At 40.5% G+C, this 15,181-nt stretch overlaps 1 protein-coding gene across 2 annotated transcripts in view; it reads right to left on the reverse strand.

Annotated features, from left to right (window-relative positions):
* The window catches only part of CPSF3 (cleavage and polyadenylation specific factor 3), a 53,266-nt gene that overhangs the window by 34,273 nt on the left and 3,812 nt on the right, over positions 1-15,181 (reverse strand). Inside the window, exons 2-8 of one of the 2 annotated variants that reach the window (XM_033176594.1) lie at positions 13,635-13,698; positions 12,459-12,556; positions 11,243-11,371; positions 9,409-9,586; positions 8,133-8,222; positions 5,738-5,888; positions 992-1,167 (exon numbers count right to left, since the gene is read on the reverse strand). In XM_033176594.1, the coding sequence (XP_033032485.1) occupies positions 992-1,167; positions 5,738-5,888; positions 8,133-8,222; positions 9,409-9,586; positions 11,243-11,371; positions 12,459-12,556; positions 13,635-13,698 (886 nt within the window). Of the gene's footprint in view, positions 1-991; positions 1,168-5,737; positions 5,889-8,132; positions 8,223-9,408; positions 9,587-11,242; positions 11,372-12,458; positions 12,557-13,634; positions 13,699-15,181 lie in introns of those variants that run through there. The other variant, XM_033176595.1, reaches the window with a different exon arrangement.

Consider the following 15,181-nt stretch of genomic DNA (forward strand, 5'->3'; position numbering starts at 1 on the left):
TTAGGCTAGGAATGGTAGAAAAACCAAGTAATAAAAAGCAGTCAGTTCACGCTGATCTTCAAAAGCTTCTACTGGTAGCTAGCGAGCCATCAGAACCATGAGGACCATCTTCAGGGCAGGCAGGCAGGCAGGCAGGCAAGTAAGAGGAAGGGTCAAACAGGTCTTGACCTACCCAAGACACAACTCTGAAAAATATTCCCAAAGACTCACAATGGCTTTGCATGCTCCATGAATATTCTGAGCTGGCCTGGAAATCAAAAGGTTTAATGCTGTTCCAGGGAGAACTTGTCTATAATCCTTAAGCAGTTAACTTAAAATATATACTTTATGAACAAAGCCTATTTACAACGGGAAGATCACTTTTAAATTATTTCAGATATCAATTATTTTATTATGATTCAAGCATCAATTGAGTTAAACAGTATTTTTTAAATTAAATAAAATCAGATTTTATTGAATGCGTCTAGAAAAGTATATTAAAATTTTCATATACAGAATTTGCAGCACTAATCAAAAAGATGATTTGGTTTGAGTGAGAAGAGAAACTTAAATACATAATACAAGATACTTTTCTCCTCAGAACTTTTTATTCCTACAGCAAGAGATAAGTATTATAAATACTGAGAACACACGGCTACTTGGGGCAAATGGCAAAATCTGTTGAAGCAAAAAAAGAATGTCAGCTGCTGAAGTTTTGATTTCTCGCAGAAAAACAACACCGGCTAGAGAAGAGGTACGACTCCAGCAAGAGGAATTCAGTTAGAGTCACTGACACGTACTGCCTACGATTTTTATTTTATTTTTATAGAGACACAGTCTCATTATCTTGCCCAGGCCAGTCTTAAACTCCTGAGCTCTAGTGATCCTCCTGCCTCGGACGCCCAAAAAGCTAAAATTACAGCCATGAGCCATCACTTGAGGCCTCGTACCTCCTACTCCTAATGACTGATTTGGTTTTATCCATCCTTGTCTTTCTTCCACAAGCACTCACCTTGAGGTTACTAATGTGTTTGAAAACAAAGGGATTATTGATGTTGATCTGTTTGCGGATTTTGTCATTCATGGCATTTACATATGTCTGGTACACTGCCATACACTTCTTGGCCAAAGATGATGCATAGTATATTGGAATGTCATGTAGTTCTGGGTGATTCTGCCAGTACTCATCTAGAGAGATTTTGCAAGAAACAAACACCACTTTGTTACATGGGGTAAAAAGTTCAAATAATAAACGATACACATAGAAACAAGAAATGATACACACACAACCAAGAAATAAAGCACATAACTATATTTTAAAGAGTTTAAGCAAAATTATCCTGGTTGTAACTAACTTAAATTTACAAAACCAAAACTTACTTCTAAATGGCACATGACCTAAAAAAGAATGCTGTGATCATAGTTCAAAGATGTGGAGGCTTTTAAAAATGACTTAGCATAAATTTACACTGAAGTCTATAACTTATTACCGTAACGAGACACTAAATAATACATTTTTATTTAAATGTATTAGAAAAACATATTAGAAAAAATTCTGTGGTTTTAAATAAAAATGTAGTATTAACATTTCAAACAGATTTATTGAGTGCTAATTACAAAATAGAATTGCCAAGAGTTCATCGATTTTGAACACTTAAAAAAAAAAAGTAGTCATATTATGCTATTATTGTTTTTTTTGTTTTTGTGTTTTATACCCAGGCTGTTGACCAGCCTCGAGGGTAGTGGTGTGATCATGGCTCATGGCAGCCTCAACCTCTTAGGTTCAAGTGATCCTCCTACATCAGCCTTCTGAGTATCTGTGACTACAGGAGTGTGCTACCACACTCGGCTAATTTTTTTTTTTTTTTGGAGACTGGGTCTCACTATGTTGCCCAGGCTGGTCTCAAACTCTGGACTTAAGTGATCCTCCTGCCCAGCCTCCCAAAGTGCTGGGATTACAGGCGTGAGCCACCACACTCAAGCCATGCTTGTATTTTTAAAAAACTACTAACCAGTTTCTGATAATTAAAGAAAGCAGTGGGTAATATACCTTCAAAAAAAAGACTTATGTTAAAGGAAAAGCGCTCATTAAATCCCAAAATTTTATCAAGGTAGTATGGCTGAAAGCCACCCTTTATTCTAATAGGTGCCTCTGCGGTTTGAAAATGTATTATATGCCTATTATATTATTTGCATCTATAATTTCTAATTTTCTTTTTTTTTTTGTTTTGTTTTGTTTTTCTTTTTTGAGACGGAGTCTCGCTCTGTCACCCAGGCTGGAGTGCAGTGGCCGGATCTCAGCTCACTGCAAGCTCCGCCTCCCGGGTTCAGGCCATTCTCCTGCCTCAGCCTCCCAAGTAGCTGGGACTACAGGCGCACGCCACCTCACCCGGCTAGTTTTTTGTATTTTTTTAGTAGAGACGGGGTTTCACCATGTTAGCCAGGATGGTCTCGATCTCCTGATCTCGTGATCCGCCCGTCTCGGCCTCCCAAAGTGCTGGGATTACAGGCTTGAGCCACCGCGCCCGGCCTAATTTCTAATTTTCAAAACAACTTATGAAGACTTATCACCATCTTACCTAGCAAACTAAGGGTAAAACAACAGGCTGAATATTGTGTGAATTTTATTCTTCCATTTGATGTATCAACGATAATTCTATATGAGGACAAAAACTTTGTCACGTGTGTTACAAATAAATTTCCTGCTTTTCTTCTAGTTTATCCCATTCATGATTTGTTTCTCTTACGATTTCTTAGATACCCTAAAGCGGATTACATCCCACAACCACACCACCATTTCTTGTTTTGTTGTGCGTGTTTTTATGAACAAATTTTGAAGATTAAAAAAAGTTAAATCATTTGCCCAAGGTCATATGGCTGTAGCCATATGATAGATTTGATCTGAAACACAGATAAGATTTGAAAGCAGCTGTCCTTTCTATTATACTCTATTACAAGCGAGACTTTAAGGAAAAAGGGCAACCAGTTGCAAAGAGCAGATGGTACAACTGCCAGATAAAAATATCAAATACCCAGTTAAACTTGAATTTCACGTGAACAACAAAAGATTTTCAGTATAAGAATATATACTAACGAGACCAGCCTGGCCAATGTGGTGAAATCTCGTCTCTACTAAGAATACAAAAATTAGCCAGGCATGGTGGCGCACGCCTGTAATCCCAGCTACTCAGGAGGCTGAGGCAGGAGAATAGCTTGAACCCGGGAGGCAGAGGTTGTGGTGAGCCAAGATCACACCAAGCTAAGATAGTGCCACTGGTCTCTAGCCTGGGTGACAGGGTGAGACTCTATCTCAAAAAAAAAAAAAAAAAAAAAAAAGATATATATTAAATATTTGGTACACTTATATTAAAACATTATTATTTATCTGAACCTAAAATTTATGAGTTGTCCTCTAGTTTTATTTGCTAAATCTGGCAATCCAATTTGATGGTGGCAACATTGTTTCAACTTCCTAACTTCTCTGCTCTTCATCTTACTGGTCACAACGACTTGGACTTCAAGACTTCTTTTTTTTTTTTTTTTTTGAGACGGAGTCTCGCGCTGTCACCCAGGCTGGAGTGCTGTGGCCGGATCTCAGCTCACTGCAAGCTCCGCCTCCCGGGTTCACGCCATTCTCCTGCCTCAGCCTCCCGAGTAGCTGGGACTACAGGCGCCGCCACCTCGCCCGGCTAGTTTTTTGTAGTTTTTAGTAGAGACGGGGTTTCACCGTGTTAGTCAGGATGGTCTCGATCTCCTGACCTCGTGATCCGCCCGTCTCGGCCTCCCAAAGTGCTAGGATTACAGGCTTGAGCCACCACGCCCGGCCTGGACTTCAAGACTTCTAAGGACGAATTTGACTTGCAGTTAGGAAGGAGGACTAATCAAGATCAAAAGACTGAATTAGATTCGGATTTGGGAAATTCAGCTTCTAGAAGTCCTATCTGTTACAGATTTGCTTTTCTTCTGGGGTCATTTCTTCCAACTTTCCTTCTGTTTCCCTTTTCAGTGTGACAGGGATACTATTTTTTTCTCCTCCTCACCGAGACGGCAGAATAGAGAGGAAGAGGTAAGATGCAAGCGTTTCTAGTGCTTCACACAGAGGTTACATACATGCAAAGCACCCATTTTATTATTTGTTTTTTTTGTTTTTTAGACAGGGTCTCATTCTGTTGCCCAGACTGGAGAGCAGTGGCACAATCTCAGCTCACTGCAACCTCTGCCTCCCAGGCTCAAGTGATCCTCCCACCTCAGCCTCCCAGGTAGCTGGGACAACAGGTGTGCACCACCATACCCAGCTAATTCTTTGCATTTTTTGTAGAGACAGGGTCTTGCCTTGTTGCCCAGGCTGGTCTCAAATTCCTGGGCTCAAGTGATCTTCCACCCTCAGCCTCTCAAAGTGTTGGAATTAGGGATTACAGGCGTGAGCCACTGGCTGCAAAGTACCTTCTTTTCTTCTTTAATAAGAGTGCTTTTCCCAAATAGATCACAGAATGTGAGGTAGAAAGGATCATTAAGTACAAATGTATGCTAAAAAGTAACAACCATTGTTCCTCTTATTACAAAAAGTTATACATGTTCACTGAAGTACTTGTAAAATGGAGAAAAACAGAAAACAAAAAATATCACCCATATTCTCACTATCCAGATTTAGTATCTTTTCGGTCATTTGTGTGTGCATTTTTTACCTAACTAGGATCAGAGTACATATAGGTTTTTTTGTTTGTTTGTTTTCAGAGTCTCACTCTGTCAGCCAGGCTGAAGTGCAGTGGCGCAATCTCAGCTCACTGCAACCTCTGCCTCCCAGGCTCAAGCAATTCTCATGCCTCAGCTTCCAGAAAAGCTGGGACTACATGCGTGCACCACCACACCTGGCTCATTTTTCTATTTTTGGTAGAGACGAAGTTTCACCACGATAGCCAGGCTGGTCTTGAACTCCTGGCGTCAAGTGATCTGCCCACCTCAGCCTCCCTAAGTACTAGGATTACAGGTGTGAGCCACTACGCCTGGCCCAGAGTACATAGTTTTGAACTCTACTTTTTTGGTTGACTTATTATGTGAAAGTATGTAATTACTCATCTGTAACACAATTTTTTCCTATAATGTTATATTTACTGACATGATATTTCTTTGAAAATACTAAAATGATGAATACCTTTCTTGACAAAATTTTCTGTACATCTCATTTATTTCCCAGAAGCAGAACTGCTGGCCAAAGGGTACCCATATTTTAAGACTTCTGATGACCACCAGAAGGGGACGTCAGTTCACATTCCCAGCGGCAGTGCATGAGAGTTGGTGTTTTCCTGGGTTATTCCTAGATCCAAGCCCCCATTTTTTTTTTTTTTTTTTGAGACGGAGTCTCACTCTGTCGCCCAGGCTAGAGTGCAGTGGTGCAATCTCAGCTCACTGCAACCTCCACTTCCCAGGTTCAAGCAATTCTCTGCCTCAGCCTCCTGAGCAGCTGGGATTACAGGTGTCCGTCACCATGCCCGGCTAATTTTTGTATTTTTAGTAGAGATAGGGTTTCACCATCTTGGTCAGGCTGGTCTTGAACTCCTGATCTCATGATCTACCCAAATCAGCCTCCCAAAGTGCTGGGATTACAGGTGTGAGCCACCGTGCCAGGCCCCAAATCCCTATTTTTAAATGAAGAAAACTGAAGTCCAGGATGGTGGAATGACTCATCGAAGACCACGTTATTATCCTGATAAAATGACAAGATTTTAATCATCTCCTAAATAGAAAGGAAATGGCATACCCAGAATCAAGAGCAGCTCCTGAGCCCTTCCAAGAGCGAAGACAGGAATGAGACCCCTGCCGCCTCTGTTTACAATGTCGTGGACAGTGTTACAGAATCTTGCCTCTCGCTCTTCACGTTTCTCATGGATGTGTGTCCCATAAGTAGATTCCTAAATAACATATTAGGAGTGTGAGACTAAGACCGATGATCCCCAAATAATTCAAAAGTTAAACATCAATGAAATGCTGAGGGGCTACGCAATTCACTTCTCCATTAGCATGTCATTTACTCGAAATGTGTTGTCACAATAGCAATTGGGAAGAGCAAGCAAGAATGCTAGAATTCAGGCCCGGCGCAGTGGCTCACACCTGTATCACAGCACTTTGGGAAGCCAAGGCAAGTGGATCACCTGAGGTCAGGAGTTCAAGACCAGCTTGGCCAACGTGGCGAAACCCTGTCTCTACTAAAAATACAAAAGTTAGCTGGACGTGGTGGTGGGCGGCTGTAATCCCAGCTACTCCAGAGGCTGAGGCAGGAGAATACCTTGAACCCAGGAGGAGGTTGCGGTGAGCTGAGATTGCACCATTGCACTCCAGCCTGGTCGACAGAGCAAGACTCCATCTCAAAAACATACAATTTGACAACAACAATAAAAAAGGCCAGGCATGGTGGCTCACGCCTGTAATGCCAGCATTTTGGGAGGCCAAGGCGGGTAGATCTCCTGAGGTCAGAAGTCCAGCATGACCAACATGATGAAAGCCCGTCTCTACTAAAAATACAAAAAGTAGCTGGGCATGGTAGTGCACGCCTTGTAATCCCAGCTATTCAGAAGGCTGAGGCAGGAGAATCACTTGAACCTGGGAGGCAGAGGTTGCAGTGAGCCGAGATCACGTCACTCACACCAGAGTGAGACTCCATCTCAAAAAACAAAACAAAACAAAACAAAACAAAAAAAGAATGCCAGAATTCAAATCTAAGTAAGAAGAACATTTTATAAAATGGAATCAGGAAATAGTCCAAAACTGTATCTTCTTCCCATGTCCATTTTGCTTTGCATTAGGAAGAAAAAGGTTATTTCTCCCACCTCTGATAAGTCAGAGCTTTTAAAAGAGAAATAGATGTTGTTTCTTATACTTCTGTTTAAGAATATCCTTAAAGTCTTACTAGGTGTGGTCCACTGACCAGAAGATTGACATCCCTTTCGAGCTTATCAGAAGTGCAAAATCTCAGACCCCGGCCCAGACATACTGAATCAAAATTTGTACCTTAGCAATATAATCAGATGATTATATGCATATTAAAATTTGAAGCACTGCTTTAAAGTATGGTACTATGAAAATAAGTACTTTTTCTGAGGGTTCAAAAATGAATCTTCCCTTAAATTAAGTTTATATGCTGGGCATACCATGAGCAGAGTCTAATGTAATCTGCTCACGTGTTGCTTATGCACTGCAGTGTGTACTGGCCCACATGCCTGGGCAGCTGGGGAACATGGTAGGTGGTGGAGGAGAAACAGACAACTCTTCCTCCTTGAACCACATACACCTGATGTTCTTATATATACCAAAGCCTGCAAGATTTCTCTCCCAACCCCTGACTCTACCATCAGCAACACACATCCCAAGCTGCCCCCAAAGAGCTTCGGTACACAGTCCATTTTTTTGCTCCCCTGGGACTTGCAACCTAATAGGCAGACAGGACACACACAGATAAACAAAACGATAAGTTAGCATGGACTCAGGGTCTGAGGACAGTCACCGTGGCCAAGGCAGTGAGGTCACGCCATTTCCAAAATGACCCATAGATGTTCTTCTACACATTCATCCAGAAAAATACATTTAGGAGAGAGGGAGAGGACGTACCCAGTGAAAATGGCCCTGCCCAAAGACAGCCTGCTGCCTCTGATATTAGACTAGAGTTAATGCATTTAACGCCAAGAAAGTGAAGCTGCACTACAAAAAGAAGTGCCTGCCCCAATTTTTTTTTTTGAGACCGAGTCTTGCTTTGTAGCCCAGGCTCAAGTGCAGCAGCGTCATCTCGTCTCACTGCAGCCTCCACCTTCTGGGTTCAAGTGATTCTTGTGCCTCAGCCTCCCCAGTACCTGGGACTACAGGTGTGCACCACCACACCCAGCATATTTTTGTATTTTTTTTTTAGCAGAGATGGGGTTTCACCGTGTTGGCCAAGCTCATCTCTAACTCCTGGCCTTAGGTGATCTACCCACTTCGGCTTCCCAAAGCGCTGAGATTACAGGTGTGAGCCACTGTGCCTGGCCACCAATTTTCTTATATTAAAAAAAAGATAAGTTTATATCCAATAACATGTTATGAAAGTGAGATCACAATATTATTTTCCAAAAGAAAAAAAATCTCCTTACATTACATTGATTACAATATAGCACATTAATACTTACAATGATAAGAATATCAGGCTTAATATTAGGAATTTCAGCTGCCATTAAGTGTCTATCTTCTTGTCTTGAGAAATCACCTGTGTACAAAAGCTGTGAAAAAGATAAAACTAGAAAGTTAGGATTTGGGGAAGGCTTCATTTTGCTAGCGAATAGATTAAACTCATGAAATCCAAAAGTGCAGTTACAGTTTTCAAAAAGTCTAAAACGGATGAAATTTACATGCAGTGCTTGTGTCGCATTCAAAATGTGTAGTTCAGTCAGGAAACGGTCCAATGCTTCAATTATTTCATCTAGTAAATGGGAATAATCTATTCCCAGAATCATCTCACAAAGATAACCTATATAACATTAATACACTTGAGAAGTGCTCTGACTTCTTAGAGAAAAAGGGCATGCTGACAAGGAAAGGAGTGCACCGAGGTACATGGTCTAAAACCGGAGATAAAATCCTAAGAAGGTCTGCATCAAATTCCAAGAGAATTCACATCAGCATTTGTGCTACTTATTTTTTGTGCCCTGGAGCAAACTGCAAGAATACGTGATTTAGGGATATATTTTACAATTCGTCTAAAGGTTCCAAATGTATAAGCAGCTGTGAAAAATTTAGGACGTTACACTAGAGCATCGGTTCTCAACTCTGGCTGCACGCTAGAATCACCTAGAAAACTCAAAAAGGAAAAGGCCAAGCTACACCTCCAGATTTTGATTGAATAGTTACTTTTCAACAGCTCCCTAAGAGATTCTCATGTGCAGCCAGAGTTCAAAGCTGCTGCTCTGGAGTCTAGAAACCTAGTAGTCCACCCATATTTGCAGGAGTTCAAGGGTTCCCTAAAGATCTTTCCTAATTAACCCCTTTTACTCTTGCAGTCCACTCTGCTTAGGGGCTTATCTGTGAATCCTAAGACATCAGGGGGACATGAATATCAAATTGTGTTTTATTTTTAAATGAATGAAGCCACAAAGACACCTCTTCCCTAACCAGTTTTCTAAAGGAAACTGAATCCTATAGTGTCAGGGAATTCCTTTCTGAGATGTTTATTTTACTCTTTTCTCAGTCCTTAAAATTTTTTTTTTTTTTCTCAGTCTTGATACAGAAAGTATTGTAATGGAGGTAGGAACCACGATATTTAACAGGAAAAAGTGTTAACTGTATTTTTATGATTCAGTGTTCTGACACTTTTGCAAGTCTTAGGGAATATTTTTTTTAATAGTACTTGGTGGCACAAAGCTCTGTACTGATTTCTGTGGGGAGAAAAGCGCCAGAGCCAGCGGGTACCTTCACGCCTGCGATCTCGATCATGAACATGGCGGCCCCTAGGACGTGCCCCGCGTGGTAGCACCAAAACTTGATTCCTGCAACTTCCTTAACTTCATGAAAGTTGATAGTTTCGATCTTGTCCATGCTTTCTTCCAAATCCGTCTCGGTATACAACATGTCGTCTGCTGATATGTTACTAAATTTTGAAAGATGCCAACAAAAACAATTAAGTCAGATTTTTAAAAAGCCTTTGAACACAAAGAAATTGTGGATAACATATCCAGGAAGGTCTTTCTTCAAAATATACTGCATGAATTATGCTATTTAACATTTTTTAGAGATTTTGTGTATTTTTTTTTACTCTATTGTGTGTATAGCTACAAAACTTGATTTTAAACAAACCACACAGGAAATTAAGATACTGAGCTCAAAGTGCTCTCAATATTCAGTAATACATACAGTAAATTAAGACAAAATACTCTTTAGGAGAGTATTCTCACACTTTTTTCCCACCCCAAAGATATAACGCACTCACATACATTGAACCATGGCAGATATTTCTCACATTAGGATGAGAAAAGATTTTTCCACAAAGTCTAGCACAACCTTTCTCCTGAAAATTATGTTAATGTACTTACAAAAAAGGAAGAGAGAATAGTGGTTAAGGACACTGACTCGGGAGCCAGATTGTTTGGGTTCAAATCCTCGCTCTGTCTCTTACTGTGACAATTTTGGGCAAATAACCTTGCTGTGCCTCAGTTTCATCATCTGTAAAATGGAATTTATAACAGAACCTACATCTTGAGTTGGTGTGAAGATTAAATATATTTATCTCCCAGATGGGTGTGGTGGCTCACGCCTGTAATCTCAGCACTCTGGGAGGCCACGGCAGACGGATCACTTGAGGTCAGGAGTTCAAGACCAGGTTGGCCAACATGGTAAAACTCCTTCTCTACTAAAAATACAAAAATTAGCCAGGTATGGTGGCACGCACTGCGCACCTATAATCCTAGCTACTGGGGAAATTGAGGAATGAGAATTGCCTGAACCCGGGAGCGGAGGTTGCAGTGAGCCAAGATAGTGCCACTGCACTACAGCCTGGTCAACAGTGCAAGACTCCATCTCAAAAAAATATATATATATACACGTGTATATATATTATATATACATGTATTATATACATGTATATATATATGTAATATATATATAGCATGTATCTTTTGTGTGTGAAGTTAATATACATTAGGAATTCCGGATTGGGCCTAACACGTGGTAAGCATTATTGAAGTGTTAATGAGTGTTACCACAATTAAGCATAACTCTTCCAATCCAGCCTAATGAAGTTTTAAAAGGACACAAAAGCTACATAACGACTTCAAGGCCAGGCCAGTGACTCATGCCTGTAAACCCAGCACTCTGGGAGGCCATGGCAGGAGGATCACGTGAGCCCAGGAGTTTGAGACTAGCTTGGGCAACGTAAGACCCCATCTCTTCAAAAAACAAAAAAACTCTGCTGGGTGTGGTGGCACACACCTGTAGTCTCAGCTGCTTGGGAGGCTGAGGTGAAAGGACTGCTTGAGCCCAGGTGGTTGAGGCTGCAGTGAGCTGTGATCGCACCATTGCACTCCAGCCTAGATGACACAGCAAGATCCTGTCTCAAAAAAACCTTCAAGGTCAGGAAGGTGCTAGAAACACAATAGGTTTCAATGACCTTGTTAATGAATGATGAAATTACTGATCTCCTTATACATGAAAAGAGAGCACCTCATTTTAAAACACAAAATGGTCCATATCTTGAACCACAGGTACCATAAAGAGCCAAAGTTGTGTATAATCTAATAAAGTAATTTACCTAACTTTGACATAATCAGAAAGAAGCCATCTATAAATAGCTTTTGTGGCATGAGTCATAAATGTTCTTCCTTTGAAACTTGTCTTCTGTAGAAACCAGGGCAGAGCTCCACAGTGATCCAAATGGAAACTTAAAAAGAAAGAGGCTGCATTAATTCTTAAAATTATTATCCATCGGATACCATGTAATGAAACTGTTGCTAACTGTACAAAACAAGTTTTATATAAACAACTATGTACTGACACTTTCAGAAAACCAAGAGTAGGTATGTGTAGAAGGAAGAAGTAACGCATACAGTTTTAATATGGAAGAAAGATGTTTAAAGTATCATTTTTAAACAGCAAAAAAACTTTATTAGTGAACAATTAGGGACGAAGAAGAATATCCCCAACCTACTCTTGGCAGCCAGAATTACAGCAAACATCTTAGCAGAATAAAGTAGAAACATGGGTATCTCCCTGAGGTCACTGTCTTGTCACATTTTTCTACATGAACTCTATTTAAAAATAGTTTCAGTCGGGCACGGTGGTTCAAGCCTGGAATCCCAGCATTTTGGGAGGCTGAGACGGGCGGATCACGAGGTCAGGAGATTGAGACCATCCTGGCTAACACAGTGAAACCCCGTCTCTACTAAAAAATACAAAAAACTAGCCGGGCGAGGTGACGGGCGCCAGTAGTCCCAGCGACTCGGGAGGCTGAGGCAGGAGAATGGCGTAAACCTGGGGGGCGGAGCTTGCAGTGAGCCGAGATCCGGCCACTGCACAGTCTGGGCGACAGAGCAAGACTCAGTCTCAAAAAAAAAAAAAAAAAAAATTGTTTCAATAAAGTTGAAATGGTGTTCTTATAGAAACATGTGACAAAACAGTGACCTCAAGGAGATAACCCTGGAAAAGGGCTTTCTTAGTCTCAAGTTTTACAATGATTCGAGTTCTGTACTATCTCCTTCTCACGTACTCGCTGAACTTATATATAGAGATAGGTAAGGTTTTCATAGTAAACTTCTCTAGCCTGTGATGACATTATGGAGTCTATCTAAGTAAACTTCTCTAGCCTGTGATGACATTATGGAGTCTATCTATTAGACTTAGATGTCTGCAATATGCTTCCCAGCAAAAAACACTCTTTTAAAAAACCAAAGTCTCAAAATCTAGTAAAGAATGAGCTTGACAGTAAAAGTCCATGAAAAACAGTGTCATTAATAAAGGGAAAAACTTACTGACTAATTAATAGGAGATCAATCTCAGCTGGATCAATTAAATCAATATAAGGAAGAGCATCCATTCCTTCTAGGCCAGGGTGGATCCCACAGTCCAGCTGAAAAAGACAGGAAAAGAGATCACAATCTCCTGCATATTTTATTAAAATTCATTCAGCAAATAGACAATAATTCTACATCTATCATTAACATACTCAAGATAGACTCCAGACACTAGCACTTGGAACATGATTCTTATTAAATGTGGCAAATATGCCATTAACAATTCTAACTTCCCAACAAATTTAAAATTTAGCTCACATTTAGGGGTCACAGGATGCAAAGTACAAAACAGCTTCTTTCCAACTACTTTTGGTCGTCATTCTAACAATGAATTAAATATTTTTCAAAAACTTTGATATCAGAAGATTAAAATTTAAAAAGTTTATAGATTTACTACTACCAGATCGACTCCTGTGAGTAGATCATAATTAGAAATGGGAAATTTACCTGATCAGGGTAATTTAAACATTTTTAAGGCATTAGGGAACGAATTCCTAAGACTCGGTCATTAAAGTTACTTATTTTTATGGCATTACTACCAAATTAACACAATAGATGACTAAAAAGATGACTATGTCTGACCTATTCATATTCTTTTCAGATTGGGAAGAGTTGAGAAGAAAGGAATTAAAGGAACATGAGACACAGAACTGACTTTCTAATGAGTACCTTAGAATGAAACCATCTCCTCTAACCCTCTACTTGTCAGGCTTAGAGAAGCAGAGTGACTTATCCAAGGCCGGCAGCCCCAGGGGGACTTGGGCATCCAACCTTCTAGGCCAAGGCTTGATCCCCACATGCTGGAGGTGGCTAGTGACTGGGCCCTTGGATCTTCCACTTGGGGTGGGGCAGTTAGGCTGGCTGAACCCTTCAGGAGTGGAAGAGGGACTTTGAAGAAATAACAGTTCAACAGATCTAGCTGACAATTTTACAGTCATAGAATATATCTTCTTAATCAACTAAATTACTAAGTAGAAATATGTATTAGTTTTTTTCATTAACACTATACAGCATAGATTGTATGCACTATAACATTTTTCTGGGAGCTAAAAAGATAACTAGTCTACAAGAAAAGACTAACACCCAATACAGAGAGAGCCATATTATTAAACTGAGTACAAAAATAGTAATTACCATTATTTTTCTTCCTTTGAACTCGAGAATAATACATGATCTTCCTACTTCTTGCCCAGCTCCACTGTAAATATTCAAGGGGAGAAAAAAAAAGGATTTAAAAAAACATCAAAACCAAGTCCAATAAACTTATTTTTTTACAATGTGCACTATATCCCATCTGACGACAGCACCTCACTGAAAAATTCTGAGACATAAGAGAGTTCTACAAAATCACAAAGACAGGGAAGAACAGTGTCCACATGGGAAAAGATGAAAACCGATCCTTGGGAGTCCAGGGATCTCGCAGCTGTTAAAACTGAGAGAGAAGGCGGTATAGATCCAAGAAGCCCAAAGGTTTGGGCTTGATTTAAATTCAATTTTCTGAATTTTAGGATTAAATTATGATGTATTTAAAATGTAACATAGTAGTTACGCAGATTATGTATAATACTTTTAGAATTAGCACTTAAGGGCCGGGCGCAGTGGCTCACGCCTGTAATCCCTGCCCTTTGGGAGGCCGAGGCGGGTGGATCACGAGGTCAGGAGATCGAGACCATCCTGGCTAACACGGTGAAACCCCATCTCTACTAAAAAAAAATCAAAAAAACAAAAAAAGAATTAGCACTTAAGTAGAAAGTCATAAGGATATCAACACTGTCATCTTCTTTAAGATCATAATGTGTATTTGCCAAATGGTTTGAATTTTTGAATTTAAATGGCCGGGCGCGGTGGCTCATGCCTGTAATCCCAGCACTTTGGGAGGCGGGCAGATCACTAGGTCAGGAGATCGAGACCATCTTGGCTAACACAGTGAAACCCTGTCTCCACTAAAAATACAAAAAATTAGCCGGGCATCGTGGCGGGCGCCTATAGTCCCAGCTACTCGGGAGGCTGTGGCAGGAGAACGGCGTGAACCCGGGATGCGGAGCTCGCAGTGAGCTGAGATCGTGCCACTGCACTCCAATCTGGGCGACAGAGCGAGACTCCGTCTTAAAAAAAAAAAAAAAAAAAATTTAAATACTTATTCATACTGTGAATTTCAATCGCTTTTTCTTCTACCTTCTGTTAGTTCAGCATATTTTATAACAAGTACTTAAATAATTTTTGTTTCTTCTTAAATCAATAATTTCAGCCATAATTAGCAATGGTTACAAGGCACACTTCAAGTTACACCTCACCTTTCAAATCCCTCACCTTCTTTGACGCCTTTCCCCAACCATTCTAGCTCACAATTCACTCACTCACTCAACAATAAGCAGCTTCTATTTGCCAAGCACTGTGTTATTAAGTGCGTAGGACATGGAAATGCCTTACAGGGACCCTGACCTCAAGGAACTCATTCAGATGGACGTGCAATGGACCTCTCCCCAAACTGAGATCCTACCTCCGAGCAGGTGTTGATACAGAAGATCAAACAACTGTGGACGAGAGCTGCCAAAAACTCCTGGCCTGCCACTTTTTAATCAGTTTTTGTTTTTAATTATTGTGGATACCCTGGCCTTGCACTTTGGCCCTCAATGTTGCCTAGCTGTTTTCTCCATCTCATTTCCGTATCAACTATTTTC

This window comes from Trachypithecus francoisi, unplaced genomic scaffold (genome assembly GCF_009764315.1).
Source record: "Trachypithecus francoisi isolate TF-2019V2 unplaced genomic scaffold, Tfra_2.0 Lachesis_group17, whole genome shotgun sequence".
Classification (NCBI taxonomy): Eukaryota; Metazoa; Chordata; class Mammalia; order Primates; family Cercopithecidae; genus Trachypithecus; species Trachypithecus francoisi.